This window comes from Primulina tabacum, chromosome 16 (assembly GCF_025594145.1).
Source record: "Primulina tabacum isolate GXHZ01 chromosome 16, ASM2559414v2, whole genome shotgun sequence".
NCBI classification, from domain to species: Eukaryota; Viridiplantae; Streptophyta; class Magnoliopsida; order Lamiales; family Gesneriaceae; genus Primulina; species Primulina tabacum.
This window is the reverse complement of record NC_134565.1, coordinates 30856099-30870894: the sequence shown is the minus strand read 5'-3', so window position 1 is coordinate 30870894 and position 14796 is coordinate 30856099. Positions and strand designations below refer to the sequence as shown.

The 14796-nt window shown below is 35.9% G+C and overlaps 2 protein-coding genes and 1 long non-coding RNA gene across 9 annotated transcripts; 2 read left to right on the top strand and 1 right to left on the bottom strand.

Annotated features, from left to right (window-relative positions):
- The first annotated feature begins 195 nt into the window (after window positions 1-195).
- LOC142528695 (translation initiation factor IF3-2, chloroplastic-like) lies at window positions 196-5124 on the top strand. Of its 4 annotated transcripts, none has more exons than XM_075633794.1 (10): window positions 196-509; window positions 678-717; window positions 804-863; window positions 2232-2284; window positions 2528-2583; window positions 2685-2718; window positions 3803-3875; window positions 3975-4067; window positions 4267-4458; window positions 4808-5124. In XM_075633794.1, exons 1-9 carry the CDS (start codon window positions 277-279, stop codon window positions 4408-4410), a joined length of 786 nt encoding a protein of 261 aa, XP_075489909.1. In that variant the 5' UTR covers window positions 196-276; the 3' UTR covers window positions 4411-4458; window positions 4808-5124. The 4 variants fall into 4 exon arrangements, with proteins under 4 accessions (XP_075489909.1, XP_075489911.1, XP_075489910.1 ...); XM_075633796.1 differs by having other exon boundaries at window positions 4788-5124; XM_075633795.1 differs by having other exon boundaries at window positions 4781-5124.
- A 2232-nt stretch (window positions 5125-7356) lies between these two features.
- LOC142529066 (cellulose synthase A catalytic subunit 7 [UDP-forming]-like) lies at window positions 7357-12858 on the top strand. Its single transcript, XM_075634451.1, has 13 exons — window positions 7357-7546; window positions 7746-7941; window positions 8447-8640; window positions 8763-8868; window positions 8961-9084; window positions 9173-9439; window positions 9810-10155; window positions 10242-10505; window positions 10628-10840; window positions 10969-11179; window positions 11291-11487; window positions 11596-11949; window positions 12033-12858. The coding sequence occupies exons 1-13, from the start codon at window positions 7472-7474 to the stop codon at window positions 12612-12614; spliced, it is 3129 nt and encodes a 1042-aa protein (XP_075490566.1). The 5' UTR covers window positions 7357-7471; the 3' UTR covers window positions 12615-12858.
- On the bottom strand, window positions 10610-14181 carry LOC142529068 (uncharacterized). 4 transcript variants are annotated; one of them, XR_012815824.1, is made up of 4 exons: window positions 13534-14181; window positions 13307-13420; window positions 13015-13116; window positions 10610-10848 (listed from the first exon to the last, which is right to left on the bottom strand). It is a non-coding gene; the product is annotated as an uncharacterized LOC142529068 (long non-coding RNA). The 4 variants fall into 4 exon arrangements; XR_012815826.1 differs by having other exon boundaries at window positions 13704-14181; XR_012815823.1 differs by having other exon boundaries at window positions 13015-13420.
- Between the last annotated feature and the right edge of the window lie 615 nt (window positions 14182-14796).

Below are 14796 nucleotides of genomic sequence, written 5' to 3'. Positions count from 1 at the left end.
TTTTTATATAAAACTTAAAAATATAAAATTCTACTCTGATTTGGTCCAAACAGGCTCAATCCATTTGGTCCGCAATCAAAATGAGCTCAATTCGTTTGACCCACCTCCAAACGAAAGCTACTCCGCTCAATTTTTATGGCCATAGCCTAACCACGATGGCTGTTTCTTGTTAATGTAATCACATTTGTCAAGATTGACAGCGAAAGAGATTTGGATGGATAAGATGAAGTGGCTGCATGATGTGGAGGACTGATTCCGAAGCTCCTTCCTCCTCCAATGGCAGGTCTCTCCACTACTTCCCACCATCCCTACATCTCCGAACCCCTCAAACCATTCTCTTCTGCACACCTTCTCACCGCTTCTCTCCGCCTCCGCGGCCTTAACGACTCTGTCCGTTTGCCATTCGTTTCCGGCGCCAACACCATCTCCGCCCGCTACGGAGGTGGCGGTGGGCCCTCGAGAACGTCCCAGTCAGATGATGAGGAAGCCCTCGACTTGTCTACCATTAGGTTGGTTGAGATTGACTCTATGCTTTGATGTGTTGATGAGTTATTGTTTTCACCGCCCGTGGACGTGTTTTGAGGGCGAAAGTTGAAATTTTGGTATAGAAATATATAGTATCAATTGAAATATTTGATCATTTGATTGTTGATTTCGGTGTGGGTGGTTTGAAATAGGTCAGATTCTGTTAGGCTTATTGATCAGCAGCAGAAAATGGTGAGCTCGGCTGTATTTATCATGTATGTACGTGGAAGATGATTGTGTGCAGGGAAGGTTTATATTATTTTTTGTAATTTTTTTAGGTGGGAGTAGTTTCAAAAACTCAGGCAATTCAAATGGCTGATGATGCTGAGCTTGACTTGGTATGCTATTAATCAATCTTCTCGAATCATAATTTTTCTTCAAGTTATTGTTTTCTTTTCCTAAAAACTTATCGTTCTAAATTTTTAATGCGGTAGGCGCCTTCCATTGATCTTCGGCATTGTTCTCTTTATTAGGCCTAAATTTTCAAATAAATAAGTTGATAAAAAACTTGACATGTAGATATGCTGTAATCCGACAAATTGGGGAGTTAGATTGATTGACTAGTCTATTTGATCTAGCTACCGAGGCAAAAACATATGTTTCTTTGGTTGGAATCCAATCCTTGTACCTAAAACCCCTTGTAGATTAAGGGAACTGATCAATGATCATGAAGTATCTATCGAACAGGTTAGATCAGCTATGCAAATAAATGTCCAACATGGGATCAGAGAATGCGATTTTCACTAGTGTAGCCGGTTTAAGACAAACTTGGATTTTTCCACGGTATAAAAAAAATACAAGAGTATATCTTATGTCAAATTGCAAGAAAACAGTTTTGTACATGTAATCTTGAGTGTGAATCTGATGTTTCTTTACTCTTTTCTTTTTAAATAATCTGAGGATGCTTGCATTCAATCAATTCATCACACAGTTTGTACAGTGAAGGCTTTTAATCATGACTTGATTAGGAGATAGACTTCTGTTTAAAAAACTCTCATGTAATGACGCTAATGCATTTTTTTTTGGTTTTTGTATATCGTGCAAACTATATTGCTTGATGTAGAAGTACCCTACAAACTGTGGATAGTGTAACTTTTGAACAAGTCAGGCCTGTAGCTTTTTCTTTAACTGTTGTACTTTGTTCACTCCAGGACACTTACCAATGATCTAGTGATTGATCTTACCACCATACCCTCACAATGCCTTCCCGACATATCCTTTTGAGTTAAAATTTTAAATAGAAACTCCTTTGGTTCTGAATAAGGGATTGCCTGAATTCCTTATCTTAAAGCGAAACCATTATTTTCAGCCAAGTGTTTGGAGTGTTGATTTATTTTCTTTTTGCTTGAAATTTTTTTCTAATGTCTTTCTGCACACAAGTCTATGCTGCTTAATCAATTTATTCTGCGCTTCTTCCATCTTTCCATGACGATATTTAACCTGTCCAATTTTGTCTAGGCTCTCCCCTTCATGCACATTATATTTTATATTTTTTGGTGAAATTTCATGTGCATTGTTGTCATTGAAGTGCTATATTTAATCTCACATCAACTTCTCTTGTTTCATTCAATTGTCTCTGAAGCAACAGATGACGTTTTTGTTCAATTGAGTGCTGTATCTTTCACAAGCAGTGGAGAAAAACAATTTAATCCCAAGATCGAGGTTTACTTTTAATGTCTCTCCTTGTGTTGTGCTCCATGTTTTAGGTGATCTTATCTCCAGATGCAGATCCCCCAGTCGTAAGAATCATGGATTTCAAGTAAGATATATTCTGGAATCTTGGATTCACTAATTAAAAATTGTTTGTTCCATATAACCACTGCTCATGATAATGTATTAGATAATCTATTCATTTTGTGGTGACTTGATTCTTAATAGAATGCTATTTTGATTTATTAAGTATATTACTTTCTGTTTATTTATAGTAGCTATATTTCTTATCCATTTTTGTTACACTGATTGAAGGTTGAAGTGCATCTATGTGTTGCTTTATGACATGCAGTAAATACAGATATGAGCAGCAGAAGAAGAAAAGAGATCAGCAGAAGAAAAGTGCTGGTGAATGCCACCATTGAATTTTTATAATATTTTATTTCTCTTGCATTTAGTAATTTAAGTATCGAAATTTTATGCAACTAAAGTGATGAATTGAATGGCAGCTAGTCGTATGGACTTGAAGGAACTGAAGATGGGGTAAGTGATCTTTAGTTTGATTTTTTCCCCAAACTTTAATAATTGCTAGTTCCTGCTTGATATGGTTTTAATCAATCCTCATTCAAAGACAGCTCAGGCAGCACTGTTTTCCAATCATGTAAGTGTTAATTTACATCTCAGTGCTCAAGTCATTTTTTGAGTCCCTTGGTAGGCATAACTTAGTTCAACTTGGCTTATTTAGTTATAAAGAAATCCTCTAGTTTTTTCCATGAGGTGTTTCATATTCAAGACAATTATTTTGATAAACTATTTCACTCATTTAACTCTAAGTTGTATGCTTTTATATACGATCTTAATCATACCCCAATGGCATTCCTTCTCTGGGTCAAAATTAGTATAAGAAAAGGAAAATGAAAAGGACTATGAATAAAACTATGTAATTTTCTTAATTCCTCTATGACATTCTGCTATGCTGCATAAGTTTTTTATATTCCATTATATATTAGAGGCCAGTTAGTGGTTCAGATAAAAGAGAATTCCACCACAAATGTACTTTTTCATATACTGATACCAAACTATTTGGGTTTTAAAAAGAATTTAGGATACATCGACATGTTACCTGACAACAATTCTACTCGATCCTTGTGATTGATAGCCAGCTATGTCATTCATGCACATTGAATTAGATACCACGCTATTCTAGCGTGCTATGAATAGATTTAAATCCAAGAAGTTTGCTCATGTCTTACTCCAACACTTTTAGTCTTTTGGATATGCGGAGTGAAGGCTGTTCCATGACATGAGGAGCAGCTGGATGCTTGAGAAATTCAACCAAAATCTTGAATGTTGATGTTTCTCATGGTACACGAAGTCCAAATGTGTAAATTAATCATGGAGAAGTAAAGAAATGATCGTTTATAGGAAAACTATAAACCACTGAGTTTTGCCATCATACTACTTGATTCTAGCCATAATTTGACTAATTCCACCTTGGCGTGGATCACTCTAGGAAAATAATTATTCCATCTTGCTTCGTTAATCCATGTCATTCTCTCTGGCTCTCTCTCTCTCCAGTTTGATGATTTCTATATATTTATTTGATATTTCTTCATTGTTATCGCAGTTATAATATTGATGTGCATGACTATTCTGTGCGTTTGAAAGCAGCACAGAAGTTTTTGAAAGATGGCGATAAGGTTGCTTGAAATTCATGAGCTGGATGTTCCAGCAGTTGTATGCAATTTCTTACATTTAGTCAACCCTGTGATGAATTTTTTTTGAGTTGATTTCTGCAGGTGAAGGTGATAGTAAACTTGAAAGGGCGTGAAAGTGAGTTCAGAAATAACGCTATCGAGCTTCTTAGACGGTTCCAAAATGACATAGGGGAGGTATATTCTGCAATATTCTTTTGCTATTTCTAATCAATGTTGTAAATGATATTCTAAAACAGATTAATAACGAATAAATACCCTTTTGCTATTTTTGTACATATAATATTTACTCATATCTCACCACAACCAATAAACATAGTTTTTTTTTATCCCATTTTCATATTTTTTACTTCTCCGGTTGTCTTATTCTTAACAGTTAGGAATCGAGGAAAACAAAGATTTTAGAGAAAGGAACATTTTCATAGTGTTGGTACCAAACAAGGTCGTTGCACAGAAATCTCAAGAACCACCTACCAAGAGAGAAAACCCATCAGAGTCTGAAGTCTCAGCTGGTGTTTAAGCGCATTCGAAGTATTAAAATTATCATCACCTGCCCGAATACGAACAGGTATTGTACTGAACCAAGGTTCTTACAAGATCCTCTGCTCTTGTGTATATAGACAGCTCTTTAGCATAAGATTGTGTACAAACTTGCATACAGAAGCAGCCATTAAACAGTACTCGAGCTTGATTTTCTACTACACTTGTTATGCATAGAAACCAAGACGTAAATTTGTGTTTTTGAGCTGTTAATATTAGCCGCCCTCGTTTTATTCTATGCAAAGTTATGAGCACACGTGTTACGTGTGGATAACGAAATATACATAGTAAATTAACCTTTTGAACTAACATCTTAGTTGATTATCAAAATACATGCTTTTTGTCTCAAGATATTAGGTGTTCTATCGTTATTGCAGTTGTACAGCGACAATAGGATGGAGAGAGTCGAGATAAACAGGATGTTTGGCGTTTGTCTGAAGTGAAAAATGATTGATTTAGCGTTGATGGTTGTACTGTGACAATTTAGCGTGGAATGAACACTAAAAATCACAACAAGATTCAAAAACTCGGTTCGCCATGATCCGATCTGATTGAACTCCATCAGTTGGCATGTTCATGGTCGATTTTGTTGTTAATCATCTACTTGGGTTTGTGATCAAATAATTTTGGATTTACATTTGCTTGTAATGTCTTCCCTGTGCATTTCCGTTATCATGGTTGATAATTTTTTTTAGTTCTTCCCTGTGCATTTCAATTACCGTGGTAGATAATTTTTTTTCGTTGTAAAGAATTTGCTATAAGTGGATCTCGATTTCAAATCTCGTCCCAAACTTGAAACATTAATGTTAGATGAATTACAAGTCATCGACCAGTAACACATAATTCATGGATAGTAGCATTTGATGGATATTTTGCGAATACATGTGTGTTGCTTCCATGGGCTTCAACAAAAGTATCTATCGCCAAAGAAAATATTTGTACTTGCGCATTTATTAGATTTCCATGGAATATAAAATTCTATTACGTATTTTGATTGAAGAAAATATTCAGAAATTCACAAGTTATCAGTTGTTGACTTTAGGTTTAGATTTGGTATATATAATTATTAGGGATGTAAATGAACCAAACCGTTTGTGAGGTATTCGAAGCTCGATTCGATAAAAGCTCGTTTGAGCTCGTTTAATGAGGCTCGTTAAAATAAACAAACCAAATTCAAATTTTACAGTATTCGGCTCGTTAGCTCGTGAACATGTTTGTTGGTAAGTTCATGAGTAATATTTTATATGAAAAAATAATAGTTTTGATATTTAATTTATTGATTTTGCATATTATTTATGAAATATATAAAAAAATCTATTAAATTTATTTATTATAATAAATTTACAAATTTTAATAAGAATCATATATTTTTCTTTAAATATATAATTTATTTTTTAATTAATTTAATGAAAATTTAAATGTATAATTCATATTTATTAAGCTTGTTTAAGCTCGATAAAGGCTTGAATAAGCTTGTGAGCCATGCATATATTCGTTAAATAAAGCTCGAGCTCGGCTCGATTATAAACGAATCAAGCTCAAACGATCAAGAGTTCGGCTCGGCTCGACTCGACTCGATTACATCTCTAATAATTATTAGCTCGAACATAATGTGAAATAATTGTCAAATGAGTTCCTCGTCTACACAAAAACTATATAATTATTAGCTCGAACATAATGTGAAATAATTTTCAAATGAGTTCCTCGTCTACACAAAAATTTTAATAAAATGATCTCATAGATCAATTTTGTTTTCATTGTAGATATAAATCTAAACAATTATCTCACGTAAACAGATATGTGAGACTATTTGACAAAAACTTAATCCCTCGCCTAAACTTTGTTCGAGTGTATGTATATAAACAAGCTCAATCATCATATACTTCAGGATTATATTTAATCATTGTCCTATTATTTTCGGACATCATTACATTCAAATATTATATTTATAGTAGTAGAGAATAATTGAAACAATGTATATCAAATCTAATGTAAAAATGTAATATATATATTTTTTTAAATAGACAAATTGCACACGTTTATTCGGGGACGTATGTGTATTTGTAACGCATGATTGTACATAAAATTATTAAATAATTAATTAAGTGAAATCAATCAACGAAATATTCCTTAATTAATAAAGCTATCAAATATTCGGATCTATCTAATAAATAAGCAAGTATTTGACTCAACTTTAATAATCATTAAAAACAAAACCTTTGTCTTAATGGATATACAACTCATAAATATCGAAGCTTTTGACAATAAAACTAAAAGAGTACTTAAGCAAAATTACACCTGAAAATCATTTGGTATGAAAGACAGAGTGATGTTATATACACAATGATAGTTACAAACACGGTTACACATTACTTTTGAGATTATAAAATTATCCTAAGCACTTTAATTTCAAAAATACATTTGTAGTAGTTCTGCAATCTCAAAAACAATATGCAACCGTGTATGTAACTCTCAATATATCCGTAAGAATAATCTTGAGCTAATAATTGATTATTTATTATATGAAAATGCCATTATTAACAAGCTAGATTTATGTGAGTTGATCTTACGGATATTAAATTTTCAAAATTTTTACGCATAAAATCTTAATTTTCTTTGGTTTGAGATGGATCCATTCTCGGTTATTTTGCTATTAGATTTAAGATATATTTATATAATTATTATCGACAACAAATTTTTTTAATATAATAACTTGAGCCCAAAAAAAATATGAATGAATAGGTAGTCCCTTGGTGGGGTTGGGATGGGAATAGTTGTAAAAGAAGGCAGAAGAGAGATAGCTTAAGGTGGTTGAAACAAAGAAGCTTAACTTGGAGGCAATGGAGACTCTGCAACCAACAGAAATATACTCCAAATGTTGCCTTCATTAAGTGGGTAAAATAGACGAGAAAGTGATACAAATTCTGCCCGAGCTACCTAAAATGCTGTATTAAAAAGAACCCTTTACCATATATTCCATTACAACTCACCTCCATTTTCTTGTACTCTCTACCACACACAGTATACCATCATCACCGGCAATGGAAGCCAGTGCCGGTCTCGTTGCTGGTTCTCACAACCGGAACGAGTTAGTTGTCATCCATGGCCACGAAGAGGTATGTAACGTTACCTTGCTTTTATGCATGCAATATAGATATATAGGATTATAACCAGAACATCCACCCAATTCAATGAGAAAATGTCTCTGATGTTTTCTCGTCTTTGCTAAAATATATTAAATGCTTTGCTTCGGTCGAAACAAAACCATAGTTTTAATCAGGGTCAGCAAGAATGTTACTCTAATGGATTTTGCAGCCTAAGACACTGAAAAATCTGAATGGACAAGTCTGTGAGATATGTGGGGATGCGGCTGGGCTAACGGTGGATGGCGAACTCTTCGTGGCATGCAACGAGTGCGGTTTCCCAGTGTGCCGGCCGTGCTACGAGTACGAGAGAAGAGAAGGCAATCAACTGTGCCCTCAGTGCAAAACCAGATATAAACGTCTAAAAGGTTTAGGCACCGGGCTAGCACTCTTTCCTTCATGACAATGCCAAATTTGCTTCCAACCGAACCAAAATTATTTTGTTTCATAGCTTGCTGCAAACTCGAATATATTCATTAACAATTTATAAATATAACTGAATTTTGTCGAATCGTTATTCTATCATTTGCTGAGTAGAGCTCGATTCTTCCTCTAATCTTATAACAAGACTCTAGTTGATCAGGCTCAACGTAAAACTTTTGTTGCACTTCGCCCTCAAGTGATGACTAATGATATGTGACTCAATTCAGTCACCAATGAAAATCATAAAGGCACTATTGCAAAAAAGAACTTTCTTCTTCTTCTTTTTTCGTTTTTTAAAGACAGAGAATACTTATTCAACATATACTTTATGAGAACGAAACTCAAATTCTATCTTGGAGCTCAAGATCAAATTTAAACCTGGCAATCCAAGTCTTTTGGGATGTTTCGTGGGTTTTCCTATATCATCTTCCTCTTATATTTGATTTGAAGGGAGTCCGAGGGTCGAGGGAGATGATGACGAGGAAGATATCGATGACATTGAACATGAATTCAACATAGATGAGCCAAAAAATAATACAGATATTGCTGAATCCATGCTCCATGGGAAGATGAGTTACGGAAGAGGACAAGACGAGGAAAACGCTCAATATCCGGCTGTTGTAGCCGGCCGTCGCTCCCATTATGTAAGAGCGATTCACCACATTTATTTTCTCTTTTCATCTTCTCATGCTGTAGCTTTCGGAGTGTGATACGACACTTCTTTGCCAAGAGAAGTTACTCCTTGTTGCTTCTTATAAAAATGAAGGTTAGTGGAGAATTCCCGACTCCAAGTCATGCTTATGGTGGAGACCAAATGATGGGATCCTCTCTGCACAGGCGCGTGCATCCATATCCAATCTCTGATGAAACTGGTAAAAAGAACTGTTGTAGAACCATTTGAAGAGTGTTGAAAAATGAAATTTTATAGCGAACTTTGCACTGAGTTGTAAACTTCAAATTGCAGGAGGTGCAAGATCGGATGATAAGAAACTGGAGATGGGTTGGAAAGAAAGGATGGAAGACTGGAAAATGCAGCAAGGAAATCTGGGGCCTGAATATGACGACTCCGCTGATCCGGAAATGACCATGTATGAGTTCGATATTTCTTTTCATCGTTGGCTCTGTTACATACTATAATCTGATGGAGTTTCGAACCGTCATATGTATGAAATGCAGTTTAGATGAAGCAAGACAACCGTTGTCAAGAAAAGTGCCAATTGCTTCGAGCAAAATTAATCCTTACCGCATGGTGATCGTGACTCGGCTGGTGGTACTGGCCTTCTTCCTTCGTTACCGAATCTTGAATCCCGTGCATGATGCATTTGGCCTCTGGCTCACTTCAATTATTTGTGAAATCTGGTTTGCTTTCTCATGGATTCTCGATCAGTTTCCAAAATGGTTCCCCATTGACAGGGAGACGTATCTTGATCGCCTTTCCCTCAGGTAAAATTAAACACAATCAGAAACTAAAAATCTTGCAAGATACTAATCGTATCTTGAATATATAACCTCCGCTTTGTAGCGGCGCCAATATCCGCCCTTTTAAAGAAGAAAAAGGAAAACAAAAGGAGAAGAAAATATAGGATACAAGTACAGAATACAGCACCACGTGAATAATATTATAGTCGCTTCCACTGTGACAAGTATAACCAAAAAGTAGGATCATGAACGGTAAAACATTAAATATTCTTTTTTTTTATCAGGAACGTTAAATATTCTTGATAGTACATGTTTGCATATGTTCTATTTTGGCAACTGTTTATATTATATGGGTATTTCGTGAAATTGTAAATTCTAACAAATTTTGCTGCAGGTATGAAAGGGAAGGTGAACCAAACATGCTAGCTCCAGTCGATATATTTGTCAGTACAGTAGATCCCATGAAGGAACCACCTCTTGTTACAGCCAATACGGTTCTCTCAATACTTGCAATGGACTACCCTGTTGACAAAATCTCATGTTATATATCTGATGATGGTGCTTCAATGTGTACCTTTGAAGCACTATCAGAAACAGCAGAATTCTCTCGAAAATGGGTTCCTTTCTGTAATAAGTTCTCTATAGAACCTCGAGCACCGGAGATGTATTTCTCGGAGAAGGTTGACTATCTGAAGGATAAAGTGCAGCCAACTTTTGTGCAGGAGCGAAGAGCTATGAAGGTATAATCTCAAACCATATAATTTGCTCATCCTGAGGACTATAAAACAATGAGAAAGTTAAAAAAGCTTATTATTATGTGTAACAGAGAGAATATGAAGAATTCAAGGTCAGAATAAATGCACTGGTTGCAAAAGCCATTAAAGTTCCTCCTGGAGGATGGATCATGCAAGATGGGACTCCATGGCCTGGAAACAACACTAAGGATCATCCTGGTATGATTCAAGTCTTTCTAGGCCAAAATGGAGGCCTTGATGTGGAAGGACGTGAACTTCCTCGCCTAGTTTACGTTTCTCGGGAAAAGAGGCCAAGTTTTCAGCATCACAAAAAAGCTGGTGCGATGAATTCCCTGGTAAATATCATCACTACACCATGACTTTTGGCTTTCCATTTCATCCATGTGGCAACATAATGGTCAGCACGTAGTCAAAATCCTTCATCACTATAATTATTCCCATGCCGCGAAATCCGCAGATTCGAGTTTCTGGAGTTCTTACCAACGCTGCATTCATGTTGAACTTGGACTGTGACCACTACTTAAATAACAGCAAGGCTGTAAGAGAGGCAATGTGTTTTTTGATGGATCCTCAGGTTGGAAAGAAGGTTTGCTACGTCCAATTCCCTCAGAGGTTTGGTGGGATAGATAAACATGACAGATATGCCAACAGAAATACAGTCTTCTTTGATGTAAGTCTCTGCAAAAACAGTGAAAAAATATCAACACTTCTTAACCGAGTAGTAAAGATATGAATAATAGCAACAGTTTTTCGCCCACAATCAAGTGAATTAGATGACATTCATCTTCTAACTTGCAGATCAACATGAAAGGTCTAGACGGCATTCAAGGTCCAGTCTATGTTGGGACAGGGTGTGTCTTTAGAAGACAAGCTTTATACGGCTATGAACCTCCCAAGGGTCCTAAGCGTCCAAAAATGGTAAGCTGCGATTGCTGCCCATGCTTTGGACGCCGCAAAAAGCTTCCAAAATACTCTAAGAATGATCCCGATGGAGGGGCAAACATTCAAGGTTATTTGAAGCCATTAAGATTGTCATAATTTTTCACGTGTTGACATATTAAGATAATTAGTTTATGTTCCAATCCACTGAAACGTTAGAACCTTCATCTATTTGAAACAGGATTTGATGAAGACAATAAGATATTAATGTCTCAGATGAATTTTGAAAAGAAATTTGGACAATCACCAATATTTGTGACTTCAACCTTCATGATTGAAGGTGGTGTCCCACCTTCCTCAAGCCCAGCAGCTTTGCTAAAAGAAGCCATTCATGTCATAAGCTGTGGTTATGAAGACAAGACAGAATGGGGTTCTGAGGTACTGCCGACATCCCTAAACGAGTCGCATATTATTATCCCCAATAACTTTGTAGCTTTTTATAATTTATGCATCATTCAAATTACATCATGATTCATGAACATGCAGCTGGGTTGGATTTACGGCTCTATCACAGAAGATATCCTCACAGGATTCAAGATGCATTGCCGCGGTTGGCGATCCATTTACTGTATGCCTAAAAGGGCTGCATTTAAGGGATCAGCTCCAATTAATCTATCAGATCGTCTCAATCAGGTGCTGCGATGGGCTCTTGGCTCTGTCGAGATCTTTTTCAGTCGCCACAGCCCTCTCTGGTATGGGTACAAAGAAGGAAACTTAAAGTGGCTAGAACGATTTGCATATGTCAACACGACTGTCTATCCCTTCACCTCTCTACCACTTCTTGCCTACTGTACCCTCCCTGCTATCTGCTTGCTCACTGGAAAATTCATCATGCCAGAGGTATTATAAATACAATATCTATCAATGCTATTCGGCAGATACATCATTGTGTACTGATTTTTCTGTTTCTCTGCATATTCCAGATAAGCACCTTTGCAAGTTTATTCTTTATTGCTCTCTTCCTGTCAATATTTGTGACGGGTATTCTAGAACTAAGGTGGAGTGGAGTTAGCATCGAGGAATGGTGGAGAAACGAGCAGTTTTGGGTGATTGGCGGTGTGTCTGCTCACCTCTTCGCCGTTATTCAAGGCCTTCTAAAAGTTTTGGCAGGAATAGACACAAACTTCACAGTAACATCCAAGGCAACAGATGATGAGGATTTTGGGGAGCTATACGCTTTCAAGTGGACAACACTCCTTATCCCTCCAACAACTATTTTGATAATAAACCTTGTTGGTGTTGTGGCTGGAATCTCGGATGCCATCAACAACGGTTATCAATCATGGGGTCCCCTATTCGGTAAGCTATTCTTTGCCTTTTGGGTGATCGTGCACCTCTACCCATTCCTCAAAGGTCTCATGGGCAGACAGAACAGGACTCCCACTATTGTTATTATATGGTCAGTGCTTCTAGCTTCAATCTTCTCTTTGCTTTGGGTTCGAATCGATCCCTTCATACTAAAAACTAAGGGGCCTAACACCAAGCAATGTGGGATTAACTGCTGAAATATTGGTTCCATTATTTCAGTAAGCCACCTATATAGTATGGTGTGTGCATTTTGATATTTGAGGATATAATGTGTTGTTCGACAAAGCGGAGTTGCACAAATACAGAATAAGGATAGCTGTGAAATTTTGCTCAAGTATCAAGAATTATTTACAATTTTGTACATTTCTGGAATAGATGATTCAGAGACCGATATTGTTTGCTGATTGTTAATTATTTTATTTGATTAAGTCTACGTGTTTCCCTGGGGTGGCTTTGCAGGAACCATACAAGTATATAGCATAAAAATATATTAGGACAAAAATCACTTAAACAAGGTGGAACCAATAAAAAATTATTGTGAATTGTGAACATATATATTAATCTAAAATGTTGACAAGCTTTGAGTTGAGAATGTACCTCATGGACACCCTCTAACTACGCTCCCGTGAAGCCCTCTAAGTAATCTAGAGAAATATGTCAAATACCACCACATAACAAAACCTGGATCCCTGCAAATTCCTGAAAAAGAAAATGAAACATTTATCATTGGATTCAGAAAGCTAATACAGGCTCGATGAGGTAGAAGACCAACAGTTGTATGTTCTCTTCTACTGCACACAAATATTGAATATTAATTACTCTCAGCAGGTTTATGAACAAAAAAGTTCTATCACCAATAGGCAATAGTTTCCACAAGAACAATCACCACCTTAGAATTATGAAATCAATGATCATCCCATGGATTTTTTTATTACAGGATCGTGGGCTAAGTTCCATCAAGATTTGCTTGAAGAGCTGCCTTGGATTGCACTATACGTACAACCTGATATAAAGAGGGAAAAAAAATCATTCTTAGCGCTTCACAAGTAACTACATTTTTAAGAATGAATTAATAACCAAGAGAATTGAGACATGATTGAAGAAGGGCCTTCTCACAAAAAAGAAAATGTTTCCTCAACAAACATTGATCGCAGAGTACTCTGAATTCTAACATGATTAACATCACAAGTCACAACACAAGACATCGCAGCTCCATTATTACAATCAAAATCATAGATCATTGAGGTCCGAAACCAAATTCAGCCTCCCAATCAACCCAAACTTACAACTAAGCAGTCACTATGTCCCCACTCTTGGAATACAAAGAAATCATAGCAGTAAGCGCATGATCGGGAACATACCAGCAAGCTTCATATCCGGTTCTGACCCGCCAGCAACTCAGATACACCAGAAATCACCTCAGGCCTCAACCATTGTAACCAAGCAGAATTGCCCAAGTCCTCTTTTTTGAAGAAATGATATTAACCAAATACCGAAAGAACCGTGTCTGACTCAAGTGTTCCATCAAACATCTTAAATACAAGTCCAAACCTTTCGCCAGAGCCCAGACGGCCTTGAACCCACAAATCAATTCAATCCTAGCCATCCTCGGGAATTATCGTAACCCCCGATAAAGCAAGAATCCAACATTTTCGGACCCAGATGAAAGAAATGCCTATTCCGTTTACCAACGTGTAAAATTTAACTGACAGCATTTCTGATCCGCGTAGGATTGAATAAAAGGGATATTATCTGTTTTGTTGTGAATATCAATAATAATATAATTGAGTTTGGTATGGGTACTTATTAAATTATTATTTAGCTATATTTTTATTTAGTACGTAGTTTTTTTTTACCAAGTCAAAATATAACTAATTAATAATGTAGATTTGATTTCATTTATATACTTTTAAAAAAAAATAGTTTATACTAGTAATTTTAAGTATATCTTTCAATTTTTTTATCAACTAACTTATATACAATTTGTTTATATATCAAAAATATCATTCTAGATATTAAAAAAATCACAGCTATATGGTTTATATATAAACATACGATAAAATATCATATTGTGTTATACACACAAATTGATATCATTGATATCAAAATCGAGTCAAAAAATAATCTCAAGACGAGTTTTATTGCCTTGAAAAACCAAATAAAGCGAATTGAACAGAGACAATTTGATGTTTTTATCCCTTGTAACTTAAGTACATATGGAACTTTAGCTTCGAAATTAACCTAATGTTTGCCTATATACGTTGGTTGTGCAGGTGCTCATCTCTTGATTTCTTTCTCTGAATTTTAGATGTGACCAATTCCAGATTCAACAAAAATGCAAAAGATCGTTACACAACATTCAATAGCTAGTCAACTGAA

What these genes read in the sequence shown, in the direction of transcription:
- LOC142529066 (XM_075634451.1), top strand. Translation starts at nt 7,472, where the DNA reads ATGGAAGCCAGTGCCGGTCTCGTTGCTGGTTCTCACAACCGGAACGAG. An exon ending in TCATCCATGGCCACGAAGAG is followed by an intron (nt 7,547 to 7,745) that starts GTATGTAACGTT and finishes TGGATTTTGCAG; the next exon opens with CCTAAGACACTGAAAAATCT. An exon ending in AGACAGAATGGGGTTCTGAG is followed by an intron (nt 11,488 to 11,595) that starts GTACTGCCGACA and finishes ATGAACATGCAG; the next exon opens with CTGGGTTGGATTTACGGCTC.
- LOC142528695 (XM_075633794.1), top strand. Translation starts at nt 277, where the DNA reads ATGGCAGGTCTCTCCACTACTTCCCACCATCCCTACATCTCCGAACCC. An exon ending in TTGAAGGAACTGAAGATGGG is followed by an intron (nt 2,719 to 3,802) that starts GTAAGTGATCTT and finishes TTGTTATCGCAG; the next exon opens with TTATAATATTGATGTGCATG. An exon ending in TTTTGAAAGATGGCGATAAG is followed by an intron (nt 3,876 to 3,974) that starts GTTGCTTGAAAT and finishes TGATTTCTGCAG; the next exon opens with GTGAAGGTGATAGTAAACTT.